Source organism: Protopterus annectens, chromosome 11.part0 (assembly GCF_019279795.1).
Source record: "Protopterus annectens isolate FY-2018-M chromosome 11.part0, PAN1.0, whole genome shotgun sequence".
In the NCBI taxonomy this organism is placed as follows: Eukaryota; Metazoa; Chordata; order Ceratodontiformes; family Protopteridae; genus Protopterus; species Protopterus annectens.
Genome location: NC_056745.1, coordinates 980,657,254 through 980,679,278, shown reverse-complemented (window position 1 = coordinate 980,679,278; position 22,025 = coordinate 980,657,254). Strand labels below are relative to the sequence as shown.

Here is a 22,025-nt window from a genome sequence, read left to right as displayed (position 1 = left end):
GTCTTTGGGATTCCAAACACTACTGGAATCTTTGGCCTAGTTACTGTTAAATAGTCTAATAAGTTTTTATCTATAGTACCCGGAAAAAATTATCATTAATAAAGTAGTCCACCTTAGAATAGGCTATAAAGACTTCACTTCTAGAAACAATACTGTATTTCCATTCATCATTTAAAATTTCCAGCATCCTAGTCTCATAATCAATGGCATCCATTAGTACCACCCCACCCCCTTTGTCAGGTTTCATTACACTGCAACCTCTATTTTTCAGCATTTCAACCACTCTTCTGTCACTTTACAAAAAATTAGTCACAGCTGTTGGTCTGTTGTTCAGCTTCCTTGTCCCATTTTCTACCAGCTCTTCAAAAACTTTTAAAGTGGGATTTAAAGGGGGGTTGTAGGTATCTTTCCCAGCCAAATTATTGGTTTGTCCTGTTATGTTCTTAAATAAACATTTTAAATTTCACTTTCTCCCGAATAATTTCAATTCAATGAGAGAATTAACTGTGCTCAAGGGTCTGCTGGGGACGTATTGAAACTCCTTAGTGAATAACTGAAAAAAAGTTTCATCTACAGTTAAATATGTGTAATTAAATATATGAAAATTATCTTTAATATTCACCACTTTGTTATATGTCCCCAGTACAATCTCATTGTTTTCTATCTGTCTTCTCACCAATTCCATTGATTGTTCTTGTGGAAGGGTTTCGGAAAGTTTCCCCTTCTCAAATTCGCCCCTCCCCTCCCCCTGTTGTATGTATTTCTGTACTGCCAATGGTTGTTGGTTCTCTGTTTCTCTGCTATTCTTTTGCTTCTCCTGGGGGTGTATTGTCTAAAGGGTCTACACCAAAAGGGGTAGAAGTGTGTTCATCAATGACTTCAAACATTTTGTTGCTGTCACAGCGCTCATCATGATTTAAAGCTACCTTGCTACTAAGTGGTGGAGGAAATGCCCTCCCTTCCTTGTACTCAATCAAGTCCCTCTTCATTTTCTTTATTTTCCTTTCCAACACCATGTTACAGTATTTATCAACTTCATAAAAATATTACCATATTTTGTTTTCTCAACATCAAACATTAAGTCAGAAGTCACTTTCACATGCAAGTTGTTGACTTCTGTCAACAATTTGTCCCTCTGTTCACAGTAATTTCTCACCATGAGCTTTAAAAGTTCTATAAATAACTCTTGTCAGTTCTTTGTGACAAATACTGTTAACATCAACATTGTTTGGATATTTTACAATTCTCAGCCCTTTAGGCACCCTTCGTACATTTATACACTCATTTAAATAATCTGTCTCCATTTGCAACCCCTTAAGTTGCATTAATTTGTTTATAAGTCAATAATGTGTCTGTAAATGTTTCAGCACTGGGTTGCTGAGTTTCAAAAAAATTTAAATGCTTAGCAGCCCATGCAGAGAAATCAAAATCACTGCTATTGTTGTTTAAATAATTAAGTCCACCAGTACAACGCTCCCTTTGAGTATTAAAGGTAAAAGAAGTTGCTGCCCCCTCTATTTTCTTGGCTGTTCAGCCTGGGTCCACCATTGCTCACGCTTGCGGACGTCTCATTTGCGCCTTGTAGTTGGTGATTGTTCTCTGCCTGAAACTGCTGCTGGTTGCCTGGCAGACTGTTGTTAACAAAGTTGTTCTGGATCACCCTATTCACCGCAATCCATTCCACCAGGTCCAGCAGCCTCTGAAACTCGGTCCGAGTGACCGGTTTGTCCAAATTCATCAAGGAATTGTCAATAATTCTTCTGGATAATAAAGCAGGTTCCAGAGACACCGCCATGATATAAAACAACCAGGAAGCAGAAAAAAGCACAGAGTGACTCCTCTTTTTGCTGTGATCAGATTTAGAGGAGGAGGTAGGATCTGACTTGGATAACACTTTTTTGAAAGAAGATTTTAGTATTTCTTTTAATATCGATTTGCCTTGTCTTTCTACTAAGGCACTGTTACTGAAAGCCTAGCAGATAAAACAGTCTTGATCCAAATGGAGTGCACCCAAACAATATACGCATGAAAGATGACCATATGAATTAGGTATCTTTCGCCCACAGTCTTGACACTGCTTAAAACCTGAAGTGCCCTTTTGCTTTTCTGCCACTTTGACACTAAGAAGAAAATTAGCCAACTGACAAGGGATCTCTCTCTCACACACACACACACACACACACACACACACACACACACACACACACACACACACACACACACACACACACACACGACTGCAGTCAAGGAGAGATGGAAATTCTACCAATGATGGTAGAGAGAAACACCAAAATTGGTAAGACGGAAAAGGAAATAGCAACAATGGTAATTTAGAGCTACCTTACAAGATAAAAGAGGGATGGGGAAGGTTACCAACAAGGGTAATGAAGATACAGTGAGTTATTAAAGGCAGAGAAGCACAGTCACTCAAAATGTATATATGAGAAGTATAGAAAAGACAGAGTTTTTTTTTTTTAAATCACTACATTTTTGACTTAACTGGAGAGTATTGGCTGACGCATCTTGCTATCAGAGTGGCAAACGAGATGTGAGGTAATGGAGAGAGGGGCATTATGGGAAGAGTCGAAGCTCGAAAGTTTTTCGGCTGGCACGAGTGGTGTAACGGCCGAGCAGGTTCCGAGGATTAGAACAGAGTCCCACTATTCAAGAATGAATGAAGACTGACATCAGATGAGAGCTTTTACCCTCAGAGACTGGAAAATCAGAAATAAGTTGACAGGCCTAAAAAAACAAGCCAACACATACCTAGACATATGGGTCTGACAATTAAAAGCCCTAAAAGCTAGGATACCCAACATTTCCATAGTTCTGCTATCCTTGTCAGAAGGAAATAACTTGGCCAAAGGAAGAAACTGAAATGGCTTATCAGAGACTAAAGACATGACAAAGGGGTCAGCAGCAGGACATTTATATAGGAAAAACAATCCTCAGGCACCCTATAAAACCTGTCAGGCTTCTTGGGAGCAGGGGGCAGAGAATCAGTGCATGAGAAGCATTGGAAAAAGCATCCAGCAAAACAAACAAAACAGGAGGAATAGCCGCAGCTTTAGGGGACTCCAAACGCAGCAACTCTTAATACCTCTTATGAATATCAGAGACCTGAGCACAATTCCACTTAAAAAAAAAATCATCATCCTAGTAAGTGTGGCCCCAAAGGAAATGTCCTCAAAAGGAACATCTCGGTTAATAAATTCCTTCTCCTTTAGACTATGTTAAGGATTCATTATCCAAATCTGACAGATGAATCCTGTTCTCTAGGCCTTTTAAGGGGAGTAGAGGACTAAGGAGGAGCAGGAACTGAAACCTCTTGAGGAGGCTTTAAGGACATTAAAGCAGTAAATAACCCGAGTGAAGGCCTAACACTCACTTTGTGGATCCCTAGGAGCAGAACATGTTTAAATTTTGTTTTAATTTTTTAAGGGAACGTCCCCTCCAAAAAACTGACCATAAGATCATATAAGCCTAGCCAAGAGTTTAGCCCATGTTTAGACAAATCAGAACCCAATGCCCCTGTCCAGCAAGGAGATAGGTGAAATCCCAGGGGTATACTTTCTGTTTCCTACCCAGTTATCCAGGTTGTGCTTAAAAAGGGATAAAGAGGTACTCTGCTTGATGTGGCGAGGAAGTCTATTCCATAGATGAGGGAGTCTCTGGGACACAAATCTGTCTTGACAACAAATCTTGCTGATGTCACAGACCAGGCTGAGGCCACTCGTGCGGGTTAGACGAGTGGAGCTTGACTTGCGGATATGCAGCAGTCTCATCAAGGTGGGGTCCATGATCACCTTGTATGCCAGGCAGAGGTCACCTCTGAGGAGTATGTATGAAACTGAGTAGAAGGATAGGGCTTTCAGCCTATCTGTATATGGTAGATGTTTGAGACTCTGGATTCTTCTGGTGAGGAACCTCTGTGGTCTCTCTAGCTGCTGCATGTGCTTTGTGAGGTACATGCCAAATGGTGCATTGTACTCAATAATGGGCCTTATAAGGGAAGAATACAAGGATGTTATGACCTCCTTGTCCCTGGATGAGATACCCTTACTTATGAGGTGGGCCATGCAGAAGGCTTTCAGTACCATGGAAGCAACATGGTGGTCAAAAGTCAGGTCGCTATCAACCTGGGTGCCCAAATCCCTCACGACTGATCGAGTGCTTAGGACATTTTTATTAATGTGAAAATTTGTGGGGACATCACTCTCCCCAAAGGGGATGATGATGCATTTTTTGGTATTCAGCTTGAGGCCATGTTTCTGGCACCAGTCATTTAACTAAGTGAGACCCTCTTGGAGGATGTCCACATCACTAAGGGAATTGATGACAGCACCCAGCTTGCAGTCATCTGCTCACTGGTTTTGGCCTTCACCTCAGAAAAGTATATCCCAAATAACAGAGGACCCAAGACCAAACCCTGGGGTACGCCGCTTGCTACAGGTCTACTGCTTGAGGTGGCTTTTCCTATTTTGAATATGTGGGTTCTATCAGTGAGCCAGTTTGCTACCCATCTGGTAAACACATGGATTGATGCCTAGTTGGGAGAGTTTATCTATTATGCCAGAGTGGGGAATAGTGTCAAAGGCTTTGGCCAGGTCAGGGTAGGTGGTGTACACAGTCTTTCCCTCATCCATGACTTTGGTGACTGTCTCAAAGAAGTCAACCATATTTAGCAGCTACAACCTCCCCTTGACGAAGCCAAAGTGTGTGAGATCAAATGTTTGGAGGTTTCCAATGTTCTTGTTAATGAGGTCCGTGATAAACCATTCCATGGCCTTGCAGATCAGGCTAGTTAGGATGATGGGTCTATAATTTCCCGGATTAGTAGACGCGCCACCTTTGTTTAAAGGGATGACTGTGGCTGTCCTCCACTCAGCTAAGAAGCCAGTACTCAGGCTTTGGTTGAATAGGGTGCCTAATGGTGTTGCAAGTTCCTTCCCGAGTTCATGTAGGATGCAGCCTGGGATGTTACCGGGTCCCATGGAGGCGTTATTTTTTGCCTTTGAGAGTAGTGATGACCTATTCCCTAGAAATAAGGGGAAAGGGGCAGGTACTGGGGATGTCCTGATTTACTGATGGGGGGACAGAGGGGTAAAGTTTTCAATGAATCTGTCAGCCAGCAAGTTTGCTATATCTACGGCATTCGTATATGTGGTGTCCTTGACCACCAGTTCTGAACAGATCTGGGTGCTTCCTTTGAATTTGTGAACACATGTGAAGAAGGCCTTATGACTGTATCTAGTAGATATGGCCAATTTGGACTCGACGTTTGCTTTGGGGGATTTCAGTAGTGCTCTTATTTGCTTGCTCAGGCTAAGGAGACATTGCTTCCAATTGGGCACCTGCTCCTTCTTGGTCTTGGACAGCAATTTTTTTTCTTTTGTTATAGAGTTTATTTATTGCAGATGTCCACCAGACAGCTTTACTCTTCCTTGCAGAGGATGACATGGTCCTGTCCGGTATTCTTTATTCCTTGCATCTATATAAATGTTCATATAGTGTGCTTTGGTGTAGTTTTGGATATTGCTGCCAGCTCCTACAGAGGGGGAGGAGGCTGTGAAGCTGTTTATACCATTCCTCAGGAGGCTCTAATTAGCTTTGGAGAAGTTATGTCTGATCCTAGCTAGAGGAGGCTTCGGGGAGATGGTGACTTCGAATGTGACCGCTTTGTGGTCGGATCTTTCCAGGAAGGATGATACTATAGGGATGCTTCAGTGGTTACTCATGTTTGGTTAATACCAAGTCCAAGATATTATCACCCCTGCTGGGGGTATCGACTAGCTGTTCCAAGGCATTTACATTGATAAAATCAAGGAATCTCTGGGCATTTGTGTTCTGGCATAAGTAGTTGTTCCAGTGTATGTTTGGGAAGTTAAAAGTCACCAAGGATCAAGGTAAAGGGTTGAATCTTGATAGATTCGAACAGGTCCAAATAAGCAGATTGGGCATTAAGTCAGATTTGGGGGCCGGTACCTTGCTATGATTTGAATAGGGGTCTTGTTAACTGTACCTGGAGTGTCTACTGTACATCATACTGTTTGACCAGCCTGCAGGTGTGAACGTCTTTAATGTATAGTGAAACTCTACCTCCTTTGACTTTACTGCCCAAAGTTTGGGGTCTGAATGTATGACAGGATGAGTAACCAGCTAAGGCTGGGGTGCTCTCCGTAGCTTTCAATCAGGTTTCTGTGACTGCACAGATGTCAGAATTTTCCAAGGTTAGGAATGCTTGCAATGAGTTCAGTTTCATGTTTAGACTCCTAGCATTTAGGAGCATGGCCTTTAATTTGTGTTTTGTTGAAGTTTTTATGTTGCTAGTTTTAACCTCATCACTTTTTCTAAAAAAGGCACTCTAGGGGAGGCAAGAGCCTTTGCCAGAAGCCTAAAGCCCAGGAGAGACAGATGCAGGCCATCTCTGGCAAAGCATTGTGGTCTGGCGATCTTATCTTCCCAGGCTGCCAGGTAATGGACCCCCCTAGAATGACATACAGAACATCAATTGAGAACCATAGTAGGAACCTCTTCCCCAACTAAAAACTGAGGAACTCCCCTAGGCCCTCGGAAAAACAAAATCAACAGTGGTTCCTCCTGAATTTCTGAGATGGACACCTGCAAAGCCTCTTTGGACGTGCTGCCAGCTAGACCCTCACCAGCCTCTGACACGGTTGCAGCAGAGAAGTCTGACAACACAGCCGGGAGAACCTCCAAGTTTGTAATGACCTTGGCAGAAACACCTGGCAGAGGCTGGACAGTGGAAGATTCTGGATGCACCTTTTTTACCTTCTTCCCTAATGGCTGATCCTTGGAGCGGGAGATTCCTTCCATTTTATCTTTAGCGAGAAGCTTAAGATGCTGGTTCTCAAGATACAAGGGAAGAAAGTCTACTGCAAAGGGTTTTCGGATCAAATGCCTGACAAATAAAACAAGACTTATGGTCATGAGAAATAAACAGACAAGACACTTATCGTGGCGATCTTTATGGGGAATCTGTCTCCCAATGGCATTTACCCTTCCAGGATGACATTAACCACAAGGCTCACAAAAAAAGACAGAAAAAACAAAATCCCCAATGGGACACTTATTTGCACTGCAACAGAAGTCAGCAAACAGTTGTAGGTAGTCACTGGAGAATAAAAATGCATTCAACTGGCAGAAAACAGATGCAGGCAAACAAAGCAATGGTAAAAAAAAAGAAGTTATGTACCTACCATAACGTTCCATGTTAGTTGTCTTCATCTCGCCTTCTTTCTTGCTGGTCAGGATCGGAGCCGATCCTTGGCTCCGACTCGGCCATCTTCTATAGCTTGAGAGCTGTTTACTGGCTCGAGGCTACCCCTTATCCCATGATGCCTAGTGCTAGCTACCCAGATCTCATTTAAAACAGCTAACCCTAGCCATAGCTAGAGAATGAACCTCTACAAACAAAATGTTGAGCACACCTGTCATACTCTGTAAACAGCCAGAGAACACTCGGCCAGTGAAACTTGAACTCCTCTCGGTCCAATAGGATAGGAGGATGGAGGGTGGGACGTAAGAAAGAAGGCGACATGAAGACAACTAACATGGAATGTTATGGTAGGTACATAACTTCTTTATGTTAAGTTGTCTATCTCGCCTTCGTTCTTGCTGGTTGGGACAGCATCCCTAGCACCTACAATCCTGGGTGGCTCATTGGAACAGACTTTTCAGAACAGTGGAACCAAACTTAGCTATGCTCCTGGAGACCATATCTAGCTTGTAATGAGAAATAAAGGTATGAGGGTTTGCCCACGTAGCAGCTGCACAGATAGAGTCCATGGGCAACCTAGACTGAAAGGCTACAGAGGTGGCCAAAGCACTAGTTGAATGACCTTTTGGTTTGATAGATAACTCTTTGTTTCTCAGTTGATAGATGAAAGTAATAATGTGAGACAACCATCTGGATAAGGTCACTTTGGAAACTGGGAGACCTTGTTTGCCCAGAGCATAGGAAAGGAATAGTTGGTCCGACTTCCTTATATCTTTTGTCCTATGCAGGTAAAAACGTAATTGTCTATGAACATCAAATTGATGTAATTTGTATTCTGCCTTGTTGGTGTGGTTAGGAAAAAACAAAGGTAGGTCTATAGATTGGTTTAAATTATTTTCTGAGCAGACTTTAGGAAGGAAAGAGGGATTAATCCTCAGAGCAACCACGTCCTTATGAAAAACTAAGTATTGAGGACGGACACATAGTGCCTGAAGTTCAGAGACACATCTGGCTGAAGTAATAGCTACCAGAAAGAGAGTTTTCCAAGATAGAAACTTAATGGAGCAGGACGCTGCAGGTTCAAAAGGGGGCATAACTAAGGAGGTTAGTACCAAGTTTAGGTCCCAAGGAGGAGGGGGATCTATCACTGGGGGTCTAAGGAGAGTAGTCCCTCTTAGAAAAGCTTTACATAGCTTATGAGACATAATGTTTGCATTAGACAACCCAACATGAAAGTTAGAGATGGCCGCTAATTGAAACCTGATTGTAGCAGAAGCCGACCCAGAATTAAAAAGTTCTGCTAAGAACTCCAAGATTTTGTGAACTGGGGCTGAAAAGGGATCTATGTTCCTAGCCTCTGACCAACAAGAAAAACGTTTCCATTTGCTAGCATAAGTTCTTCCAGTGGCGGACTTGTGAGAAGAGACAATAATTTCACGTACGGCCGAGGAAATGCTGGGAAGCCTGGCTAAGGTTGGAAGTGGAGCAACCAAGCTGTGAGCTGGAGTGTTTGAAGGGATTGATGCAGCCCGCCTGATTGATGAATCAGTAGGTCTGGAATGGGATCCAGAGTCCAAGGCTGCTCGAGAAGGTAATGGTGCAGGAATGGGAACCATATCTGTCAAGGTCAGTAGGGGGCAATGAGGATCATTTTGCAACCCAACGACATTGTTTTCTGTATGAGTTTCGGTATCAGGGGAAACAGAGGGAAGGCATAAAGAAGTCCCTGAGGCCAATCGTGGACTAGAGCATCTCTGGGAGAATGACCAGGAAGCGGAAGAAGGGAGAAGTAGTTGCTGCATTTGCTGTTGAAGGGGGTGGCAAAAAGGTCGCAGCAAAGCTGTCCCCATTTGCGGAAGATCAGATCCGCAACTACCTGGTTCAGAGACCATTCGTGAGGCATGAGAATAGTTCTGCTGAGCCTGTCCGCTATGACATTGGACCTCCCAGGGATGTGCATCGCAATCAGAAATCGTTGGGAGGAAATCGCCCACTGCCAGAGTCTGAGTGCTTCTCGACATAGGGAGTAGGACCTGGTTCCGCCCTGTTTGTTGATGTACCACATCACTGACATGTTGTCCGTTTGGATTGCAATGGTCCCAGAAGGAAGAGTGTCCTGAACAGCTTGCAATGCTAAGAGCACAGCTCTCATTTCTAAGACGTTTATATGCAGATGGTACTCGTGAAGCTGCCAAGTGCCTTGGACTGTCCTGCCCTGATAATGTCCCCCCCACCCTATCAGGGAAGAGTCTGTGGTCACTGTGGTAACCGGAGGGGGCTGAATGAAGGGTCTGCCCTGAGACACTAGTGGGGAGACCCATCCACCAGGAAAGGTGCCTTTTGCATGCTTCTGTAATCATAATCATGTGAGACACGGGAAGCTGTTGGAAAGACCACTGTGTGAACAGAAGCCATTGAAGGATTCTCATGTGAAAGCGGGCCAGAGGGATTAGGAGAATTGCCGCTGCCATGGAACCCAAAGTCTGAAGGACGAATCTGACTTGGATCCTTTTGCTCTGCATTAGGATTTGTACTTGCTGGCGAATTAATGATACCCTGTCTGGCGGAAGCCTTGCGGACATGTTCCTTGTGTCTAAGTCTGCTCCTATATAGGTGATAGATTGACAGGGCAACAAGGCAGATTTTTCGAAGTTTATTGTAATGCCTAGCTGGGAGCAGATTGTGATTGTGTAGTCCCTGGCTTGCAGAAGTTGATGCCTGGTAGTAGCAGTGAGGAGCCAGTCATCTAGATATGGAAACACCTGGAATCCTTGACATCTCAGGTGAGCAGTGACCACTGCCATACATTTGGTGAACACCCTGGGGGCTGTGGTGAGACCAAAGGGTAGAGCTCTGAACTGGTAATGCCTGGCTCCCAGCTGGAAGCAAAGGAATCTCCTGGAGGGCCTGTCCATTTTGATGTGATAGTACGCATCCTGAATATCTATGGAGCACATCCAATTGTCCTGACACAGAAAGGGTAGAATGGACTGTAGCGTGACCATCCAAAACTTTGTTCTTTGAACAGACTTGTTTAGTCTGCTGAGATCCAGAATCGGTCTCCAGTCCCCTGTCTTTTTTGTACCAAAAAAACCTTGAGTAAGTTCCGGATCCATGTTGGTCTGCCGGGACTTCCTGGATGACTCTTTTTTCTAGCAGTTTTGAAACTTATATGACTGCTTGGTCCCTCAGATTGGGTGGAACATCTGGAAGGGATTTGCTTGACGGTAAGGGGGGCTGAGAGAAAGGGATTTTGTAACCTCCGGATATAATTGACTGTACCCATTTGTCTTACATTAAACTTTGCCAGGCTTTTGGGTACAGTGAAAGTCTTCCCCCGACTGCCTCCAGAGACGGGCAGCCGGGCAACCCTTCAGGGATGCTGGAAGGGCTTCCCAGAGAAGGATTCTCTGCTGCCCTGGTTCTGCAGACCCCCTCTGCCACGAGGGCAGCGTCTGTTGTTGTTGTTTCCTCCTCTGCCCCTGGAGGAAAAATTGCTGTGTGTGTCAGGCGGGGCTCCCTGGGATTTTCGGAACCACATTTTACCACTCTTCTGACCCTTGGGGTATGGTCTGGAAGGAGTGGAAAAAAGGACTCCCACAGCAGAAAGTCTTGTCTTCTTGCTCACACCTAGTCAAAGTGTCTTTCACCTGTGGTCCAAAAAGAAAGGAACCATCAAAGGGGATGTTGGTAAATGACGCTCTAAAGGGTACCGCAAAATTACACAGCCACATCCATGCGTGTCTCCTAAGGGCCACGCCTGTACTCGCACCACTGGCTGCATAGGAAATGAGCCTCATGGAGGAGCTGACTACGGAATTAAGGGTTGCAAGCTGGGAAGCCACTTTAGCTTGAGCCCCTTCAGCTGATGTATCTTGAAGGGTATCTCCGAGCTCTTTAAGGAGATCCCTCTGAAGCCCGGCATGGCATGGTAAAATGGCATAAGTAATTCAGTGACCTCAAAGAAAAGGTAGATGAAGCAAACATTTGCTTCCCGTATCTATCCATAGTCCTACACTCCTTGTTAGGAGGATGGGCAGACAAAGAAGTTTCCGCTAACTGCTTTTTAGTGGCTGCTGCTACCAACATGGCATCCACAGGAACACCTTTGGTAAGGAACTGTTTATGAAGGGGTGCAGTGATAAACTTGCTTGGTCTCCTCGGAGTTGGTTCCACTGTATCCGAGGCTGATCAAGCCTTTCGAGCCACCACAGACATGAGTGGATCGAAAGGCGGAGAAACCCAGAAGGTGGAAGATCAGGAACCAAACGCATCCAGGAATACAGACTCATCCTCGGTAGGGGCTAGGGACTCCAGTTCCCCCTCTGCTTAAGCATTTCTAGGCTGTCCGAGAAGGAAACATCTTCAGAGGGGGACCTCGGGGACCCTTCCGAATCATCTAAGTCTGTATCAGAAGTGACAGACTCAGGGGAGTCAATGTGCTTCCTCTTGCACTTCTTCTTACGAGGGGGCTCCTCTGAATGATCAGGGGAGGCCTTGGAAGAAGAGGAAACACCCAATGGGGTGCACTGGAGAGCCGGTTCCCCACGCTTGGTGTCTGGAGGAGGAGCAGAGGTTGGCAAAGGCACTACAGGGGATGGAGTCTTTGGGGTCGATCGTGGAGCTGACTCAGAGACCAGCACACGCCTCATGACATCGAAGGCATCCCTGCCACGATACAGAGAAGGATCCAGTTCCGAGGAAATCAGAATCCTTCTCCGCACTGAGGGAGACGGTTCCGAGGCCGATGTAGGAGCCGAACTCACCTGCGCCAAAGCTCCGAGAGGGAGAATGGGGTCAGACAAGGGTCCGATGCCACTCGCCCCCTCGGAGCCGACGAGGAAGCCTCAGCACCCAGGTCCCTCGACGGAATCGCAGCTGATGAGAGAACCGAAGGAGATATAGTTATCCGAGCCGACGGTTCCACAACTCAAACCCCAACGAACTCCAGCTCAGAGTTCAAAGGAGTAGGAGGAGGAACATCGATAGAAGTGGACGGAGCCGACACCTGTTGAGGAGGGATGGACAACATCTTGGCAAGTGCCTGCGACTTCAGCAACCTACTGACCACTCTCTCCACATCGTGATCCGAGAGCCTAGAGGACCGAGAGGAGTGGGAAGATCTGTGACTGCGCTCACTCTGAAGCACGGGAGACCGAGTAGCCGAATGTATGGACTCTAGAGAAGGGGACCTCAGCCTCTTGTGGCTCTGAAGTTTCTGTTGGAGCCGATGGGGAGATAGTCTCATCGACTCGATTCCAGCCGGAACCAAACTGGAGGTAAAGTCTGAACCAATGACGGCTCCGAGCTTGGAGCTGACGATTTGGTCGGTTTTGTGAATTTCACAGGCTGAGCCTTGGCTGGTGAATCCTGGGGCTTTAAAAGACCTCTAAGAATAAGCTTATTTTTGCGCTCCTGCAGAACTCTTGGACTAAATGCATGGCATATAGAACAAGAGTCCTGCAGGTGCACTGCGCCTAAGCAGTAGACGCAAGAAGTGTGCCCATCTGTCAGAGACATTTTCTGACTCCATGAGTCACACTTCTTGAATCCAGATACCTTGGATTCTTTAGACATATCCGACAAAATACCTGAAGAGATACTACACTGATCTTAGCTAAAAGGCCGAAAAGCTATAACAAAATACCAAAACACCAATAACAGCAAAAAAAAAAAAAAAAAAAGAGAGAGAGAAAAACATACAGTATACTACAGCTAAAGCTAAAGATTTTTTTTTAAAACTAGGAAGCCTCTAACTTAAATGGCTACCTAAAGGAAGATAGAAGGAAAGCCTTGAAACTAAGTGCTAACCTGACAGAAAGGGATGGGAGGGGGAGGGGGAGAACTCTCTAATTTAAACGAGTTCTAAGGGGGGGAACTACAATATACTTAGCTAACACAACAAGAAGTAGAGACTAAAAACTAAACAATAACTCCCGAAAAAACACTAATCTTAGAAGAAATGTTCAATAAGAAACTTATTACAAGCCTGAGCCAGTAAAAACAACACCTTGCAGCTTAAGTGGCAAACAAGATCTGGGTACCTAGCGCTAGGCATCATGGGTTAAGGGGTAGCCTCGAGCCAGTAAATAGCTCTCGAGCTATAGAAGACGGCCGAGTCAGAGCCGAGGATCGGCTCCAATCCCGACCAGCAAGAACGAAGGCGAGATAGACAACTTAACATGATACGTTCAGACTGGCGGCAAAGAAGTTCTGATTATGGTAGGCCTATGCTACACAACGAGCATTTGGGTGACATTTGGTATACCTTTTAAAAACAACAAGTAGTCTTTGGTAGACTCGCCAGATGTTTGGGCTTCCATACCAGGAATCCTATCTGTTAAGAATACTGCAGCAGTGAATGTAAGGACATCCTCAGATCTCTGGACCAAGGAGACAGGGATGATACTTAATTGAACCTAAGCCTGCAGGTAGGATCTCATCACTTGAACCTAAGCCTGCAGGTAGGATCTCATCAATCATTCCACATCTGAAAACTTCAAGCTCCAGACTGAGCTGACAGACCTAAACAATGAGGCCATCAAAGGTGGCTTTAATGACCTCATGTGGCCACTGGAACTGATTCTTAAAAAAGGGTAAAATTAGACCTGATGGGGAGAAGGAGATGGCCCTGGAGAAAACTCTTCAAAAGTAATAGGGCAGAAGAGTAACTTCAGTCTACCTGAGGAAGCAGTGGGGTCTTTAGGTAGAAGGGGGGCTGGTATGCTGAAAGTTGGGGAGTTAGAGGACTCTGATACAAGCATTATAAGATACTGGGGCCAAGTCAGTACTGAAGGACTCAAAGGCATCAGACCTGGAGGGGCCAAAGGGTGGTCTACCTTCGGCTCTGGCAGTTCCTCTGAAAATGAGGGTCATTTGCAGCCCTCACAGTCTTACTCATAGGCCATAGCCTCTTTTTTTCTTTATATCTCCTTCTCCCACTTGTCAGACCTATTACTGCGGGAGGAAGAAGAAGGTGAAGATGGCTTGAGCAGGTCCTTTACTACAACTTAGTTTGCCATTCAATAATAGGCAACTGCCGAATGTGGCATATGCCTGACAGTGTCCAAATGAGCAACACCAAACAATACACACATTTGTCATGAGCATCCTGCAGAGACAGTTTATGCCCACACAACACACATTTCTTAAACCCCAAATCCTTAGAACTGTCCATCTTAGGGGTAACAAAGGCACCCTATTACACAGTGAAAACACACAAGTAACTGAACTAACCTACCTAATTACCTATTAATGTGTAACAAGACAACAAGGCAATAACCTCAACAGTTACTCTGCAGCTACTATCTAATAACTAGGAAAATAAAGGAATTAGTTTCTGACACACATAATCTAAATAACTACAGTGTCATCTCAAGAGAAAAGAGGACAAAAGCGGGAATGCTAATACACGCCACAAAATGCTAGTCAAAAAAATATCCAAAAGGATACTAGTCAGTGGAACTTGTTGACAATGATCCCAAGACAATGGCTTTAAACAAGATCTGGGGGAGAGTGATCCACAGTTGGGGCTTACAGGTAGAGGAGGCAGACCTCTACGTCTGACGATTCTGAGTTGGATCAGAGTCAGATCCGATAACACACAGGTTAAGACTGGATGGAAACAAACATCATCAGATCAATTCTTCCCTCTTCTGCATATATCTACAAACTCCACCTCAAGCAGTAAAACATAAAATAGTACTGCTCTGTGCACAAGACTTATAATCATGTTAGTATTTGACAAACTGGACTTACAAATGAAGAGACACGATTAGAATGGATTAGTTTATTAGACCACAGTGAAGTGCCCTGTCCTTGTTGTAAAATTCCTGTAACGGTAACACCTCACTTAGAATATAATTATTTCATTATTAAGATAAAAACGGAAATAAAAACAAAATGTCTTTCAAATCAGCTGTCAGGATGACAAATATTAGACCCAAATTGAAAATATATGCTGACATTTTGCCCTAAAGTAAATAAAGTGGAATAAGCAAACCAAACGTAAACCAAGAGAAACGGACTTGCTCGACGAAAGTATGATGGCACAAAACCCACAAAAAACGAATGTCCAACTGAATAATACTCAGCAAGGGTTTAATGTAACAAATCCACAAAGCATAAAAAAGACAGTATAAATTAAGCGCTTTCGTTTGGCTCCTGCCAAACATTTTCAAAAACAGTTATACGTCACTTCCTGTTATTTAAATAGATTAAATCAGTGATGTAAGCAATTGAGTTCATTCAAAAAATAATAAATAATTCATTAAACATTAGTCATATGAAATTTTACTACATACTGTACATTACTATATAATTTTCTTTACATTTTTAATCATATTACTATTTCATTGTATGTTGACATTAAGGGACGTTTTATTTCTATGTACATACATTCATTGGATTAACACATACACTCTACATAATTGGACTTTTTTGAATATGGATTTGTATTTGTGAGCACATTTTCTTTATATGCTGATTATACGCTGCTTCTTTTGATGTACGCTTTACACATCTCACAGACATTTAAGTTTAATTCTTTAACATAATTTCACAAAGACTTGTGACAATCTCACAAGTAATTGTTTAGCATAGATTTGAGCGCATTGTTTACGGAGATAGTATTTGTACTGTTTGTCAAATTATTGTTTTTGAGGTATTGGTCCCACAGTGCTCAAAGTTTTTAGGCATGTTATTTCTTTAATCAGAGTCAGAGCCCTGGATCCACACGTCTGGTCGTGCCAAGACTACATCCAAGCCCCAACAGTGACTCAGATGAAAATGGACATCATCAGATCTTGATGCACCAGATGTACGCATCAAAGTTGCTGAGATCTAAAATGGGATGGAACATCCCAACTTCACCCCTGATTTTGCCTCCAAAAATAGAAAGGGGTGCGAATATCACCCTCTTCCTCTTTCTAAAGCAGGAACAGGCTCTCTGGCCCCTATGACAAGTATAGCCTGAGTATAATCTACAAAATCCACAGAGGCTGAATGTCCCTGAAGAAGGCATCTTAAGAGGAGAGATTCAAAGCAGTCCAAGATGTAGCTGTTTGAAACCAAATCTAGAACTCACTTACTTGTCCTTGCTGGTGGTTTTCCAAGTTGGTGCAAACATGAAGAACTAGCCTACTGAGTGGAGTTCTAATAGATAGTCAAGACCGCACTGATGCATTTTCAGTAGTCTGTTTAAATGGAAAATTGGCAAGGAGATAGTGAGAGGGAGAAATAACAGCTATTGTTCGGATGTTTGCCTCTGTCTGTGAAAGTGTTACTTTTACACTGGTGGAATGCTCTACAAAAAGCAGATGATGGCAGAAATGACCATCATTAAGACCCTCCTTAGTGGTCAATGAGTCTTTCCCTTTTTGAAGGTATCCAGAATAGATTGTATCGGCTCCTTCTTGAAAGACCATGCTTAACCATGCCTTTTACTGCAGATACAAGCCCAGATGTTACTGCCCTAGTCACAGCATCAACATTATCAGAACTGATTTGTATAGTGGAAGCCCTCTAAAATAGTTGCTGAAAGGGTCTTAATCACAGAGCCCTTGACCTGAGAAGTTGAGGAATCTGTAGGCTTCTTCAGAGCCTTGTCCATACAAAAAATAACAAAAAAAAAATAGAGCATGTGGAACAGACTGAATGGCACAGGAGAAAACACATCTGCCTGCCTGCCCTGTCCGAAGCTTTGGACTAATTTTCCACTGACAGAATGGAAACGTGCTGAGTTATCTCGGAACCTGTGCTGGGCAAAAGATCTTGCATAGGTATTTGCTTTAAGATGCTTAGTCAGACTGCTAGTCTAGTCCTCAGGGATTTACACATGGAATCAATTTTTAAAGTGCTACAGACAGAGTGCTTTCTGTCCACAAATACAGCATCCTCTAAGACAAGACTGATACGTGGGAATAAAACAATATTCCTCAGCCTTAATACCCAAACATGATTAAGCCTCAGGATACTATTCAATACTTGCTGGAAAACTGTACAAAAAATGCAACAGCATTCATTTGCATCTTAATAATATGGTGCTCTAAAAATGAAAATGCCTATTACGAACCTGGTAATTGAGGAAAAATGTTACAGCTCTAGCACAATGGAGCTCTCTTTCCACTTAGATCAGAAATATTTTAAATCCTATAACATTCAGAATGACCATTCTGAATAACTAACACCATCACCAAGTGCACAATCTTTAGAAACACTGACCAAAAAAGTAACTAAAAACACCAATGCGTATTCTGCACTTGTTTACAATCTTAAACACTACCCCAACTGAATACTTGCATGATAAATGCACTCAGATATTGATATGCATTGCCTGAGCACATTTCATATTAAAAATCAGTACTTTGTAATTACAATAATTAATTTGCTAATACGATGGAGGGTAGCCTTTGCACAGTAACAGTTATTCTGCAAACATATTGTGTTATTAGCACAGGAATTTGAATCCTTTTAGAAACATTTTGCACGCTTAACTATGAACTATGTAGTATTTTATATAAAATACAACACTGAAATCCAGTAATTTAAATACTTGTATCTAATGTAAATAATTCATCTATATGCAACATACAAACGTTTCTGTTTGTACCTTTTAGCTGTGGCAACAGCTGCAAAGGATCAGTTAAACGGTTCATATACAGTTATTAAAAATGAAAACAACAAGCAAACAAGTGAATATGGGAAGTTCAGTGATGCAGCAAAACAGATTCTGTTAATTTCCTGGTGCAAGTTTGGGAGAAAACTTTGTTCCATAGTAAGGAAAAAATAAACTAACTTTGCAAACACTTGACCCCTAAAATGATCTTGACTTTATAAAATAGTGTATTACAACACCTTCTTCCACAAAATTAAGTATTACCAAAAATATGCAGCTGGGGCAAGCTGTTCCTACAGAGAACATTTTGTGTTATCTTTATGGAGCACAAATCAAAACAAAAAGGTCATGCAGGAAGTGGTGGAAAACATTCAAAATGTTCTGCTTCAGTGACCTTCTATACTAAAGGAACATTTCCATGCTGACAGCTTCTTCATTATCACAATGGCTGTCTGTGCACAACTACAGAACAAAGTGTTTTTTTTCCCTCAGTGGAAAGAGTACAAAGAGAGAAAACCAACCAGATCATTAAAAAAAAAACTAAATATTTCATAACTTCATCTCCTGAACTGATATGCGTCACAATTAAAAATATATTATCCCCTGCTTTCAGCCAGATACTTTTAAATAACGACCTAAATTGCATTAGAGAGTATCTGGAATGGCTACTGACTAATCTGACTGAAAATATGCAATATTTTTACATGAAAGGACCAAAGAGCATGGTTTATTTCAGTTTAAAGTAAGTGTCGCTATCTTGCTACCAGCTGGGAGCATACTATTTCTTGCTACACTGAACACATAACATTTCTCACAAGAAAACTGATTATATTTCAGAAATAATCAAGACTGCGGCGGCAGGCATCCACATTAATGGAACAGAAGAAGAATATAGCATAAAACTGTCAGAGGACATTGTAGGTTTAAAATAATGTTGAATGCAGGACAGTGGTAAAACACAAGCTCATTTGCAATCATCATGATGCCATTACACTTCTGGATCTCCATGAGTTTATGGCACTCATGAACCCATAAAGCAGCACCAGTATATTTCAGTGTATTAAATTCAGCCTTCATAAAGTAGCACCTTAAGGTCCACTAATCACAAGTACCTGTTTTCAGGTCTGATCTGACAGCATTAGACTGGTAACTTGACTTAATCCCACTTACAAAGCCTGTAACCAAACATTTGACACAAACACATGTATACAGTTTAAAAGTTGTTAGCAGTTTATAATCTTGACTGCATAATGAACTACCAGATGCCTCTGGAAGAAACAACTACTGTACTCTACATACAAGAAGATAAAATAATTACATTAAAAGTTTATATCATTTTTGATTATTTTTATAACATGAGAAGACTATATTCTTTCATACGATGTTCTATGCAATGAAAGATGGAGAAGTACTTACCTACTGCTCTGTGTGGAGGAGTTAAAGGATAGCCATTTGTCTCACACCATCCGACTGGAAAAATGTCCATAGAGTACACATCAACAATATATTCTGGAAAAGGCCTCTTCAGACCTGGGAAACAATTAAAATAAGTGTAAAGTTTTGTTTCATTGTTACTGTTTTACATTGTCATTACTTGTGCAATGGTACAAAGGTAATGAAAACATTATTAGTGCAAGATATTTTCAAATATCCTTGAAAAATGCATGCATAAGCAAGTAATGACTCATTTACAAACAATCAGTCTCCTAATCCCCATACACCATGGCTTCAGACCAGGGCACAGTAATACCACAGCTCTCTTAAACTTCACCAAAACTATTAACCTAGCCAGACGCAAAAGGCCAGCTGGTTTCTATCATATTTCTGGACCTGTCCAAGGCCTTCAATACAGTTTCCACCAGCTTTCTTCTAAAACAGTTGTTCACTTAGTCTATCAAACACCTCCACCAGCTAGTCTGCTCCAGCTACCTTTCCATTAGACGAAAGTCTGTTAAATGGATTAATTCTTACTCATCTTTCCTACCTACCAAAACAGGAGCTCCCCAAGGTTCCAAACTGGGGCCACTGTTTTCAACATATTTACCAGTGACCTACACTTTACCAAATGTGAAGCATTCCTCATTCGATATGCTGACGACTACACATTAATAAGTCCTGCTATTAACCTAATTACTCTACAACACCTCACCCAAGACTCATTTTAATCAGTTGAAAGCTGGTTCAATAATTCCCAGCTTCTACTCAATCAAAAAAAAAAAAAAAAAAAAAAAAAACAAGCTACTGCTATACCTCCAAAAAGCTCTTACACATCTCAAAGTTTCTTAATAACAGCTTCTGATAACACCCTTACAGAAGTAATCCCCCTAAACCAAACTGCTAGGCATGACCATTGATAATAACCTATTGCGCATGCAAGTTAAATTTCAGGTTATCAAAAAACAAAGCTCACCAAAAATTAGGGACAATGTATAGAACAAAAAACTACTTAACTGATTCATCCAATAAACCCCTGGCCTCTATACTCTTACTTACCACTTTACTACATGGCTCCCCTGTGCTGCTTAACCTTCAGATTCCCATCTAAAATAAACTAAGCCAATGCTACAATAAAACAGCAAACTTTGCCACTAGCTCATCAAACAGATCCCATCACTGCTTAGCTCTAAAGCAGCTTGATTGGCTTGAATTACCCAAACAACTCACTCACACCCAACTACTAACACTCCACAAATTAATATACAACCCAGAACAAAGTAAAGCTCTATTGGGCCTATTGCATACATGCACCTCTGTTAGGCTACTTCGATATGAAAAAAAAATGCTCATCACTACCTACAGATCACACCTATCAGCAGGAACCTTTCTCTATTCCAGCTGTGTATACTGCTTCAACTCTATCACCATATTCCCTTAAACTTACTAGCAACTTTTCCAATTTCAAGACCAATCTAAAAAAATATCTGACACATGAACTTTTACCTGACGAACCCTCAAAACAGACGCATGGCAACATACTCACTGTAACTATGCCTTTCTCACTCTGAATTCACTAACACCTCCATATATTATTAGCAGGTAGTAATGCCTTAACATCAAAAGACACTCTCACTTTAATGATACCATACTGCTGATGTATGTTCTTCTACCTTTTCAGCCATTTATTTTCCTCTCTCATGTCTTTCGTTAACATTTTCATCTTTCTAATAACAAATCAACGCTCTCTCCATGTTCTTAATTTTCGCTCCTGCTCATTACTCCTCATCTCATTCTATTCTTCTGTATATTTTGGCAGCAGAACACACTATTATTTCTCACCTCCACATATCATTAGAAATGTACTCAATATTTTGAATAACTATGTGTTAGCTTACTTGACATAGGCTACCCATTCTTGAAAATGTCTTGCTACTTGCAGTACATATTGTATTCTTGATCACAATTTATTCTAGTAATATTCTGTAAATGTACTCCAATTATTAACTACTGTTTAAAGTTTTTGAATCTGTTGTGTATTTTTTCTCTCCAGGCCTCCCCTGAAAATGGGCCATTGGGTCAGTCGAATTTTCCTAATTATCAAAGGTCAAATAAAAAAAAGGAATTAATATTTCATATATTTGTATATATGCATCCTAAACAACTGAAATCCATCAGAGTGAATAAAACATTTAGATGACCATAAAACAAGTTTATTTTGAATAAAAAAAACAGACTAAATTAATTAAATGCAGCTTTACTATTTAACATACTCTACTTACAAAGACAAATTAAAAACACAAAGCGATTTTTATAGTTTTATTATACTTGCTCCTGTCTGGCTACAGGAAAATTTTCATTCTGCACTGCTCAAGTCACATAATAACTTCTGTAACCCTACAATGATGACCCCAAAAGAGGGTAAAGACGCTGATGTGGTGGTGGATAGCTGCTGAGGCTTGGTCTTCTTAAACCTAGGAGGTATTGGTAGAGGCTTTTAAAGCCTCACCATAAGGCAGTTTAGTATGTTTGGGATAAGATATGTGTGCTGGTAGTGTGTGATGCTCATGGATCATCTTACTGAGTAACAAGAATGGTCTAGATTGCATACATATTTTTGAAACTGTCTCAGACTGAATTACTTTGGTCATTGTGAGCATATGACAGTTCCTACACTACTTGAGAATACAAAGTGCAATAAGGCTGGTAATACAAGGAATACAAACAGGCTTGTTT

At 42.0% G+C, this 22,025-nt stretch overlaps 1 protein-coding gene across 1 annotated transcript in view; it reads right to left on the bottom strand.

Moving 5' to 3' along the window:
- Window positions 1-22,025, bottom strand: part of SFMBT2 (Scm like with four mbt domains 2) — a 2,938,510-nt gene that overhangs the window by 743,241 nt on the left and 2,173,244 nt on the right. The window contains 1 exon segment of the mRNA XM_044088354.1: window positions 19,272-19,385. Coding sequence (XP_043944289.1) covers window positions 19,272-19,385 — 114 coding nt within the window.